This window comes from Anomaloglossus baeobatrachus, chromosome 9, assembly GCF_048569485.1.
Source record: "Anomaloglossus baeobatrachus isolate aAnoBae1 chromosome 9, aAnoBae1.hap1, whole genome shotgun sequence".
NCBI classification, from domain to species: Eukaryota; Metazoa; Chordata; class Amphibia; order Anura; family Aromobatidae; genus Anomaloglossus; species Anomaloglossus baeobatrachus.
The window spans coordinates 33,311,551-33,323,841 of NC_134361.1; the positions used below are offsets into that span (position 1 = coordinate 33,311,551).

Here is a 12,291-nt window from a genome sequence, read left to right on the forward strand (position 1 = left end):
AGAGGGCAGGTAAGGGGCGAGCTGCAGATCCCCGGTACAGAGGGCAGGTAAGGGGCGAGCTGCAGATCCCCGGTACAGAGGGCAGGTAAGCGGCGAGCTGCAGATCCCGGTACAACAGAGGGCAGGTAAGGGGTGAGCTGCAGATCCCCGGTACAGAGGGCAGGTAAGCGGCGAGCTGCAGATCCCGGTACAGAGGGCAGGTAAGGGGCGAGCTGCAGATCCCCGGTACAGAGGGTAGGTAAGGGGCGAGCTGCAGATCCCCGGTACAGAGGGCAGCTGTATAGGGAGACAGAGGAGAATCAGTGCTCGGACTCCTGCATTGTAGGGAATGATGGAGATGACAGCGCTCTGCTGATCACACGATTATATATCCTGGACGCATGTCACCACTCTACAGGATGGAATCCGGTGTTAATCCAGTATAGTTGTGCCGCTAGAGCCAGCCGTCAGAGGAAAATACGTGGAGAACTTCCCAAGTCATGTCCCCATGTACCCACAGGGCTATACAGGTGATAACGATGCAGTTGACAAAAGGCTGCTGTCCCCAGTTTCTGACTACAACCATGCTAACTAGGCCAGGGGCAGCAGCGGAGGAGTAACGCTCTGTTATTTTCACCACTGCAGGCTTATGCAGTGTAAAGTCTGATTCATCAAAACCCCTTCACTTTTCTGACCACTGGTCCCAGCAATAAGACCAGTAGGAATCATCAAATGAAGACTCAAGCGTCGGAGACTGGAGGAGGGCGGGACCTTCAGATCCCCAAAAGTCAGAGGAGAGGGGGGGCCCTCCAGATCCCCAAAAGTCAGAGGAGAGGGGGGGCCCTCCAGATCCCCAAAAGTCAGAGGAGAGGGGGGGCCCTCCAGATCCCCAAAAGTCAGAGGAGAGGGGGGGCCCTCCAGATCCCCAAAAGTCAGAGGAGGGGGGAGGGGCTCCAGATCCCCAAAAGTCAGAGAAGGGGGGGGCTCCAGATCCCCAAAAGTTAGAGAAGGGGGGGGCTCCAGATCCCCAAAAGTCAGAGATGGGGGGGGGCTCAAGATCCCCAAAAGTCAGAGAGGGGGAAGGGGCCTCCAGATCCCCAAAAGTCAGAGGAGAGGGGGGAGGGGCCTCCAGATCCCCAAAAGTCAGAGGAGGGGGGGGCGTTCCCAGGAGTTGAGGGGGGTCTTTAGAGTACAAAGTCTTGAAGGTATAGTTAATTGTTCCAAAAATGTAAAGCTATCATGTATTGGGACTCCCCATAATGCAATGCTGTAATATTATAAAGATTTAATCCCAACATTAACATGAGATGGCTGATAACTTCGTGGGCTGTGAATGTGGTGGCTAATAAGAGAAGTTAGGTCGGTGCAATCTTCAGGCCCCGTCTACTGGTGTCTGGGATTTATCCTGCACAGCAATGTCACACCCGCAAGTGTCAATTGTGACAAGGGTCCCAGCTCTGAGGACAGACACTCCACAATCCACACTGATAGAGGACAGACCCCTCATTGGTCACAAAGAGCTGACAGCTCCAGACCCCCATCACAGCGAGACAAGAGAGCACAGAAAAATCTAATATAAATATAGAACTGACAGCAGAGTGACCGCGATCACAAGAGTCTGATCAGTGGGGTCCGGCCGCGGAGACCTCCACCTACTCCGGATCTGCCATTCATTTCAGTGAGGACAGACCATCCACTCCTGCACATTTGTCACACGATTTCCCACAAGTCACACTCCTACTGATATCTATAGATGTGGAAATCGGCACCAAAAACAGCAAAAGCCCAGAGCAGAATCTGGAGCGAGCGCGTGCAGACTGCGAATATGGCCCCATCCTGGAGCGCGCTGCAGGCCCTCGTGTCAGCCGTGTCTGCCATAATACACCACAATATGACAATATCATAGTGATTGTACAAAAGCCAAGTCCAGAAAGAAAACCTTGTCCCCTCCTGTTTCATGTTATTGAAGAAAAACAGCTGCAGATTTGTTATGTTGTAAAAGTGACAGCACTAATAAAACACAGTGTAACCCCGTGTGTGACGCCACTAGAAAACAAAGCACTTCAGGTCCCTCTCCCTCTTCCGCCCCCAAAGTGGGGGGAAAAAAATGTTCAGAAAGTTGTTCCTGACGTCGCCCCCGCGGAGCCCTGGAGCAGGGACCCTCGCCGTCGTCCCCCGCGCAGCCCTGGAGCAGGGACCCCCACCAGCACCCCCGGCGCAGCCCTCGAGCAGGGGACCCCCCCCCAACAGAGCCCTCGAGCAGGGGACCCCCCCCCAACAGAGCCCTCGAGCAGGGGACCCCCCCCCAACAGAGCCCTCGAGCAGGGGACCCCCCCCCCCCAACAGAGCCCTCGAGCAGGGGACCCCCCCCCAACAGAGCCCTCGAGCAGGGGACCCCCCCCAACAGAGCCCTCGAGCAGGGGACCCCCCCCCAACAGAGCCCTCGAGCAGGGGACCCCCCCCCCAACAGAGCCCTCGAGCAGGGGACCCCCCCCCCAACAGAGCCCTCGAGCAGGGGACCCCCCCCCCAACAGAGCCCTCGAGCAGGGGGACCCCCCCCCCCAACAGAGCCCTCGAGCAGGGGACCCCCCCCCCAACAGAGCCCTCGAGCAGGGGACCCCCCCCCCAACAGAGCCCTCGAGCAGGGGACCCCCCCCCCAACAGAGCCCTCGAGCAGGGGACCCCCCCCCCAACAGAGCCCTCGAGCAGGGGACCCCCCCCCAACAGAGCCCTCGAGCAGGGGACCCCCCCCCCAACAGAGCCCTCGAGCAGGGGACCCCCCCCCCCAACAGAGCCCTCGAGCAGGGGACCCCCCCCCAACAGAGCCCTCGAGCAGGGAACCCCCCCCCCAACAGAGCCCTCGAGCAGGGGAACCCCCCCCAACAGAGCCCTCGAGCAGGGGACCCCCCCCCACCAGCGCCCCCCGCGCAGCCCTCGAGCAGGGGACCCCCCCCCACCAGCGCCCTCGAGCAGGGACCCCCCCCCACCAGCGCCCCCGCGTAGCCCTGGAGCCGGGATCCCGCTGCTGTCCCTGTGTAGCCCTAGAGTCGGGTCCCTGCCGCCCCCAAGCAGCCTTGAGCTGGAACCCCCACCGCCATCCCCCCCTGCGTAGCCCTGGAGACGGGTGCCTGTCAGCCCCGCGGAGCCCTGGAGCCGGGACCCCCCCCCCGCGGAGCCCTGGAGCCGGGACCCCCCCCCCCCCCGCGGATCCCTGACGCCGGGACCCCCCCCCCGCGGAGCCCTGACACCCGGAAACCCCCCCCCCCCCCCCCGTGGAGCCCTGACGCCCGGAACCCCCCCCCCCCCCGTGGAGCCCTGACGCCCGGAACCCCCCCGCGGAGCCCTGACGCCCGGACCCCCCCCGCGGAGCCCTGACGCCCGGACCCCCCCCTCCGCGGAGCCCTGACGCCCCGGAACCCCCCCCCCCCCCCCGTGGGAGCCCCTGACGCCCGGAACCCCCCCCGTGGAGCCCTGACGCCCCGGAACCCCCCCCCGTGGAGCCCTGACGCCCGGAACCCCCCCCCGCGGAGCCCTGACGCCCGGACCCCCCCCCCGCGGAGCCCTGACGCCCGGGACCCCCCCCCCGCGGAGCCCTGACGCCCGGAACCCCCCCCCCCCCCCCGTGGAGCCCTGACGCCCGGAACCCCCCCCCGTGGAGCCCTGACGCCCGGAACCCCCCCCGTGGAGCCCTGACGCCCGGAACCCCCCCCCCGCGGAGCCCTGACGCCCGGACCCCCCCCCCGCGGAGCCCTGACGCCCGGACCCCCCCCCCGCGGAGCCCTGACGCCCGGGACCCCCCCCCCCCCCCCCGCGGAGCCCTGACGGCCCGGACCCCCCCGCCCCCCCCGCGGAGCCCTGACGCCCGGACCCCCCCCCCCCACCGCGGAGCCCTGACGCCCGGACCCCCCCCCCCCCCCCGCGGAGCCCTGACGCCCGGGACCCCCCCCCCCCGCGGAGCCCTGACGCCCGGGACCCCCCCCCCCCCCGCGGAGCCCTGACGCCCGGACCCCCCCCCCCCCGCGGAGCCCTGACGGCCCGGACCCCCCCCCCCCCCCCCCGCGGAGGCCCTGACGCCCGGACCCCCCCCCCCCCGCGGAGCCCTGACGCCCGGACCCCCCCCCCCCCGCGGAGCCCTCTGACGCCCCGGACCCCCCCCCACCGCGGAGCCCTGACGCCCGGACCCCCCCCCCCCGCGGAGCCCTGACGCCCGGACCCCCCCCCCCCGCGGAAGCCCTGACGCCTGGACCCCCCCCCCGCGCGAGCCCTGACGCCTGGACCCCCCCCCGCGGAGCCTGAGCTGGACCCCCGCGGAGCCTGACGCCTGGACCCCCCGCGGAGCCGGGTCCCTGTTCCCCCCGCGGAGCCCTGGAGCCGGGCCCTTGAATAGCCGATGTCCTGTATGCTGCTGTGTGCAGAGTTGGGTCCCGCCTGTAGGAGTAGATCTCAGCCGCTTGATAAGGGGCAGTTTCCGTTCCCCCACTGTCACGACGCCCTGTAGCGCTCCGCACCTGTCTCATTAACAGCAGGTACGCTAAAATCATATCGGGCGATTACTGTCGTACGTCACACAAACTACACAAGTCAGTACATACATAGCAAAGCCTGCACCAGCAGATACTGCAAAGTGCCCCGACCAAGCAGATTCTACCGGACCTCCCGCCGCCGTCACACTGCCCTTACCTGGAGCCCAGGCTCTCCTCGTCTTACTGTCCTCTGTCCTGCGGCCCCGGGCGCCATGTTGTCCTACGAGCTTCAACATCCGGGGACTACTAGCTCCTCAGCGCCTGCTGCCCAGCAACGCCGTACGCCGTCAACGGCCCCGCCTGCTGGATGAGGAAGCGCGTCCTCATTGGGGGGGAAATCTGTCACTCTGCAGATTACTGCTCTTTGATTGGGTGAACTAGGCCAATGTCAGTCATGTGGATGGAGGCTGCTGATTGGCGGAGAGGATTCATATCTCGCACGTTTGTTTAGCGGCTTTCGGCAGTAGGGGATGAGCCGTGACTAGGGCGGTGTCTGCAGCGCCGCGGCCATGATGGCGGAGCCTGCGCCCTACGCGGGGGCAGCACAAGCTCCTGAGGGCCCCCGGGGTCACAGTCACACTGGACCGCTCTTTGCTCTCCATTGTGTTCTTCTATTCTTCCAAGAGCTTTAGCTTTTATGTAATTTCCTAACTATAGAGCTATACGATCTGTAGACGTGTGTGTGTGTGTGTGTACAAATATATAGTTTACCATTTTGGCATTTATGCCCAAGAACAAACTTTTTTTTTATTTATTTTTCTTAGGTTGCATATTTATGCAGTAGGGGGGGGGGGGCCTGGGCCCACTCGCGGTGGCAGGAGTGGCGCACCGCTACTCAGGGGGGTCCGGTGCCCGCGCTGTCACCGCCCCCCTCCCCCCGCCAAAGATCACGCTTTCAATTGTATTGGCATCGCAGTTGCCGGTACAATTGAGAGCAATGATGAGATGGAGCGGCACGTTCCCTCTCTTATCATTCTCCCCGCTGTAACTGACAGCTCTGCAGCGGAGCGCGGTGACGTCATCACTGCGCACCTGCTGAGAGGTCAGAGCGAGAACAGCAATGGACGAACCGAGGAGACCGGAGCAGCGGGGTAACAAGGAGAAGTGAGTATGTACAATCACTGTATACTACATGAGGGTGCCTACTTCTCTCTGGCACTGCACTGTGCTGTATACAGCTGTGCTATATACAGGCTGTATACTACATGAGGGTGCCTACTGCTATCTGGCTCTACAGCTGTGCTATATACAGCTGTGCTATAAACAAGCTGTATACTACATGAGGGTGCCTACTGCTATCTGGCTCTGCACTGTGCTGTATACAGCTGTGCTATATACAGGCTGTATACTACATGAGGGTGCCTACTGCTATCTGGCTCTACAGCTGTGCTATATACAGCTGTGCTATAAACAAGCTGTATACTACATGAGGGTGCCTACTGCTATCTGGCTCTGCACTGTGCTGTATACAGCTGTGCTACATACAAGCTGTATACTACATGAGGGTGCCTACTGCTCTCTGGCTCTGCACTGTGCTGTATACAGCTGTGCTATATACAAGCTGTATACTACATGAGGGTGCCTATTGCTATCTGGGTCTGCATTGTGCTATATAGGGGCTGTATACTACATGAGGATGCGTAATGCTATCTGGGTCTGCATTGTGCTATATGCGGGCTGTATACTACATGAAGGTGCCTAATGCTATATGGGTCTGCATTGTGCTATATGGGGGCTGCATAGTGCCATATGGGGGCTTCATAACACTATATGGAGGAATATGGGGGCTGCATACTACTATACCCCCAGAGTTGTATGTCCCCTCCACCCAGGTGCTGTATACCCCCTCAGAGCTGTATGTGCCCCCCCCACCCCAGAGCTGTATACCCCCAGAGCTGCATGTCACCCCCCCCACCTTAGAGCTGTTTATCCCCCCACCTCAGAGTCACTGTCCTCCTCTAGAGCTGTATGCCCCCCATTGCTGTATACCCCTTTCCTCAGTAATATGTATTCCCCCCAGTAATGTGTATGTCCCCAGCCTCTCTTGTGATGTATATACAGCAGTGTTAGTGTGCTCTATGTGCGGCCATGTCTGTTAGACAAGCCGGGAGGTGAATGAGGCTGTTGCCGGCTTCCCAATATTAGAAATATATGTACAGTATAAATATATAAAAATAATGTGTGTGTGCATGTATGATGTGTATCTATGTATGTCAGTGTATATGACTGTGTATAGATTTATGTCTATTTATGTGTTCTTGTGAATTTCCCTTTAAATATGTATGTGTACGTATGTCTGTATGTGTATGTATCTGTGCATGTCTATGTGTGGATGAGGCCCACTGAGACTCTTTTGCCCAGGGTCCATAAAAACCTGGAGGCGGCCCTGCTCCTGTACAATGGGGAGATAAGGTATGCACACCAGTGACTATGTAAGGGGAATACATGAAATAGCAGAAACTGCTGTGTGAATACTGACATGAAAAATCCAATAGCTATATGTAAGAGTGAAAATGTGAAAAATGGAATCTGCATTCTGCCATGAACATATGAATCAAGAATTTCTCTTGATTCATATGTTCATGGCAGTAATGCAGATTCCATTTTTCACATTTTCACTCTTGCATATAGCTATTGGATTTTTCAAGTCAGTATTCACACAGCAGTTTCTGCTATTTCATGTATTCCCCTTAGGCTATGTGCCCACGCTGCAGATTTACCGCGGATTTTGCCGTGGATTTGCCGCGGATTTGCCAAAAATCTGCAGCAGCGGCACTTCCAAGCCATTTCAATGGCATTTTGGAAATGCTGTGTCCATGCTGCGGATTTTTCCGCTGCGGATTTGCCGCGGATTTTGATCCGGAAAAATCTGCAGCATGTCAATTGTTTGGTGCAGATTTGGTGCGGATTTTTGGTTTTGAATGGGGAAAAAAAAAATCCGCATCAAAATCCGCGGTAAATCCGCGGCAAATCCGCGGGTGCGGATTTGCCGCGAAAGTCGCAGATTTTCAGGCAGAAAAATCCGCAGGTACATTCTACCGTGGACACATAGCCTAACATAGTCACTGGTGTGCATACCTTATCTCCCCATACTGCTCCTGTACAATGACTGATGACACCTCTATATATAGTAGATAACACAGGTTCCTCCATTCACAATAGATGATATCACAGCTCACCTCCCCCTCCTGTACAATGAATAATAACACTTCTATATACAGTAGATAACACCGGATATACCATTCACAATAGGTAATGTCACAGCTCACCTCCTCCTAATGTACAATGACTGATAACGCCTCTATATACAGTAGATGACACAGGATCAACCATTCACAATAGGTAATGTCACAGCTCACCTCCTCCTCCTCCTGTACAATGACTGATAACACCTCTATATACTGTAGATGACACAGGATCAACCATTCACAATAGGTGATGTCACAGCTCACCTCCTCCTCCTTCTGTACAGATTGGGATGCTAATATAAACCTTGCATACATGTGGGGCTTGCCTGAGTCAGTCGACTGCTGCTAATATCCATGTTAAAAACAGGAAATAGGAGTCTAATATTGCTCCTTGTGGTCAGTAGGAAAATTGCAAGATTGAAATTGGAGCAAGATTCATTTTATGATCCATTATCAGAAATACAAAACAGGAGCTGTGGACAAAGAGCGCAATAGGGTCTTACCCTTATAGACACAGGGTATGGAGGGGAGAAAAACTACTCACCATATGTAGTTGTGAAAGTCACAACTACTATGTTCGCATGTATCAATGGATCCTGGCCGCGGCAACCCAAGGGCTGATAACAGAAAGAAATAGTAGAAATCGGGTTTCTGAAGCCGCGCCAAAGATCACCACCAGGACATCAGATTTATGTGACTTTATTACAGCATCGGTCTACGCGTTTCGTGAGCGCTGCTCACTTCCTCAGGACCATATGAAAGACACCTGATTGATGGTGTCTTTCATATGGTCCTGAGGAAGTGAGCAGCGCTCACGAAACGCGTAGACCGATGCTGTAATAAAGTCACATAAATCTGATGTCCTGGTGGTGATCTTTGGCGCGGCTTCAGAAACCCGATTTCTACTATTTCTTTCCATTATCAGAAATGTAACACCTTGAATACATTTAACATAACAATCTGATGTAAACACTGTAATTTTCTGATGACACATTCCCTTTAAGATGGAATAGAAAGAACAATGGAGGGAATGTCATATTTGTAAATATTAAAAATAAATCAATGTTTGGTTGAAATCAGTTAATATTGACATTTCCACACCAATCTGGAGGTTCCATTTACTATTGGCCTCGTTAAGAGAAAAAAAAGGGCTATGTTTTGTCTTTTGGGTATAATTAGTTGTTCCTAGGCTGCATTGTATGTATGAGACCCCCAGTCCGGGGCGGGTTCCTCTCCGGTTTCATGAGGCTCTTTTAGTTCTGTCCAGTCCGAGATGGAGTGAAGATGGTGACATGAAGAAATCATCAGGATAAAGCTGAGAGGTGCGGTCAGAAATCATAGAACATAAATCCGGGCATTGACCTTCATCTCAGACGGGATGCGTCCGTTGTTTGTGCACTATAGTATAACGGATGACGCCACATCGCGCCCCTGACACCTACAGTCTATGGTAAACGGCATCCATACATATAACACAAGCACGGCTCCAGTCCACCAATATGATTCAGACTCATAGAGACCGCTCTACATACATATATGTGCCCCATACAAGGGTTGTCATCATCATGAGACTTCCCCTTTAAGTGCCTATTCATTCTAAGAGATCAGCAGAATCAGAGGGATCATTCCTGAGATACATGGGACATTAATCCTGAGTCACAGACACAAGGACACAATTCTGGAGATGATTCCGAGTCCAATAATTCACTCGCATCCAGAAAACATAGACCTCAGGGTTCACCGCTTGTCTTTAACCAGCCAGATCTCATCCACTATCTCTCCATCCTGTGGAAGAAAAACACACAACACAAGGTATAATATAATGTGTTTCCTTATGAAAAAAAAAAACAAACAAAAAAACAAACATTTAGCTTCCTACCGTTTTGTGTATACAGCTCTTATGCACACCTATTTGTTTCCAAGGTTGCAAACTACATACAAACCTTATGGAGACGGATCTTGCAGATATCAGGAAGCCAGAGAATGTCCAGTTCTGCCTGAACTCTGTGACAAACCCAGCCTTACAATTTTGCTGTGGATATCTTTGATATATTCATGGCCAGTTTTGCCCGGACTCTGTGACAAACCCAGCTCTACTGTATTATTTGAGGTATCACTGCCACTTTTATGGCCAGTTCTGCCTGGACTCTGTGACAAATCCAGCTTTACTATTTTGCTGTGGATATCTTTGATATATTCATGGCCAGTTCTGCCCGAACTCTGTGACAAACCCAGCTCTACTGTATCGCTGGAGATATCACTGCTGCATTCATGGCCAGTTCTGCCTGGACTCTTTGACAAACCCAGCTCTACTGTATTATTTGGGGTATCACTGCTACTTTCATGGCCAGTTCTGCCTGGACTCTGTGACAAACCCAGCTCTTGTTATATTAATATGTACTATCCCCCTCGTTTTTTTGCTTGGATCTGCACTCCCCCCATTTGGCACAGGTGTTTTTAATTAGCAGGAGACTGCAAGGGGGGTCAGCCTTTTTTGCTCCCAGTTCACTTATGGGACCCAGTGGGAGGTGAGTGCGCAGCTCCTCTCACTGTGTGTTGGTGCTGTGCGGTGGCCGCTGTTGTGGTGGTGTCGTGACAGTGGGGCAGTGCGGCCTGGAGCCTTAGGGGCTTTGCCTTGCAGCATGGGTGCTGTGAGGCACCGGGTCGCCTGCCCTGCTGGTGCTTTGTCGCTGCAGCAGTGGTTGGTGCACAGTGCCGCACCACAAAGGCTTAGGATAGGGACCCACTCTAGAGGTTCGCCGTGACGTGGCAGTGGGCTTAATACAGTCTGATCAGAATGGTAACAAAATTTTTGCCTAGCGGCTGTTAGATCAATGTATTTTTGGGATGTGCGATCCATGTCTTTTTCTCCATTTGTTATATGTTGTATTATTTGGGGTATCACTGCTACTTTCATGGCCAGTTCTGCCTGGACTCTGTGACAAACCCAGCTCTAAAAAAGTATTTTCCATAGCCAGCTCATTTAAACAATAGACAATTTTCAGAGGACGAGATCACTCTTGGTCACGCGATGCTTACACCGGGTGCGGCACGTCATAGTTATCAGAGCTTTGTTTGTACGGGAGTCGCACCACATTTTCCTCTGATATAGACAATCCTCTGTGAGCTGCACTAGATTTCTGGCTGATAGTTCCCTGCACTGATGAGGAGACAGCGCCCTGCAGCTTTGGCTCACAGAGGATGGACTGACCCTATATTTAGCACTAGCAGAAGAACTATGGAAAATAAAGTGTCCTACAAACGACTCTATGGACGTGTGACCCTCCGAACCCTCAGTATGTCAGTCATAAGACAGCACCCGTGCTAAACCCACGTGCTCTATATATATATATATATATATACACACCATGTAACACGCACTCACCCGGTCATCGGACACCTGCTGGATGTGTATGTGAGTCTTGTTGGCTATGTGGATCCGCGTATAGCCGTAATCTTCTATCCTTACCGCACTCCATTCGCGATGCAGAGGAAAAAAAGGATCCAGCTGCTCCCTACATCCCTGACCCCCCAAAAAAGAAAAATTTAATATAAATTTATCAATAAATTTAGAAATTTCACTTAACTGAATATCCAACAATCACAGCAGATCATTGTGAAATCCAAAAGTCTGTACTTTCCAATTTAATAGTTTATCTTTATAGTATCTGGAGCTTTGTTTTACTGATACACGACACCAAATCTGCTGCTTCCCGTAAACCATAGACTTAAAGGAATCTGTCACCAGGTTTTGCTATGTAATCTGACAGCAGCATAATGTAGGGACAGAGACCCTGATTCCAGTGATGTGTCATTTACTGGGCTGCTTGCTGCAGTTTTGATATGATCACTGTTCTTTTCTGCAACAGATGTAACAGTCCTCTGAAGGCGGAGCTCTGTGTAACCACGCCCACATCACTGATTGGCAGCTTTCTGTGTACACTGTGCATCAATGGAGGAGTTGCACAGAACAGGAGACTACATGGCACAAGACACTTTGTCCTCTAGTGATAATCTCCTATTGTGACTTCATTGAAACTAGACTAAGCAACCCAGTATGTGACACATTAGAGGAATCAGGGTATCTGTCCCTACATTATTGTCATGAGTGTATCTTGCTCTGGGGAGACCTCGGGTGAGAAGGTTCACCTTAATGTTCGCAGGTTTACAACTGGTAATTTAATGTATCTATTTTGTTTTAGTACTGAAGGGGTTAACGACTCTTTCCTATCTGGCTGTCCTTTGTAGCCTTAATCTCTGGTGCAGCTCTTTTGTGACCACTCCCCTTCGCTATAAAGAGTCACGTGTCTTACCATCTGATGCCGGCTATAGAATCTCATTCTTATGCTGATCGTTCTGTAAGGAGCCTGTCTCTTGGAGAAGATGAGGAGTCATGACTATTGCAGCTGCTGTGTTTTCCTGCATTAAAAAAACTTGAAGTGTTTTTTTAATGTCTCTTTTCCCCTCAGTGTTGTCTCCTTCATGTTGTTTTGTATTATTGCAGTGATGAGACTAGTGTTCTCGCCGGCCTTCTCACTAGCCAGGGTGAGTTCAGGGCAAGCGAGTGCTTAGGCACATGACTGCGATAAAACCCGTATAGG

The 12,291-nt window shown here is 53.6% G+C and overlaps 2 protein-coding genes across 4 annotated transcripts in view; both read right to left on the reverse strand.

Moving 5' to 3' along the window:
- Nucleotides 1–4,692, reverse strand: part of PAK4 (p21 (RAC1) activated kinase 4) — a 50,564-nt gene extending 45,872 nt beyond the window's left edge. Inside the window, exon 1 of the mRNA XM_075323488.1 lies at nt 4,660–4,692. The gene's annotated coding sequence lies outside the window, so the exon portion shown is untranslated. The remainder of the gene's footprint in view (nt 1–4,659) is intronic.
- Nucleotides 4,693–8,606: 3,914 nt separating this feature from the next.
- The window catches only part of ACP7 (acid phosphatase 7, tartrate resistant (putative)), a 32,941-nt gene continuing 29,256 nt past the window's right edge, over nt 8,607–12,291 (reverse strand). For all 3 annotated transcript variants that reach the window (XM_075323490.1, XM_075323489.1, XM_075323491.1), the window contains exons 13-14: nt 11,076–11,213; nt 8,607–9,475 (exon numbers count right to left, since the gene is read on the reverse strand). In XM_075323490.1, coding sequence (XP_075179605.1) covers nt 9,428–9,475; nt 11,076–11,213 — 186 coding nt within the window. In that variant the 3' untranslated portion in view covers nt 8,607–9,427. The remainder of the gene's footprint in view (nt 9,476–11,075; nt 11,214–12,291) is intronic.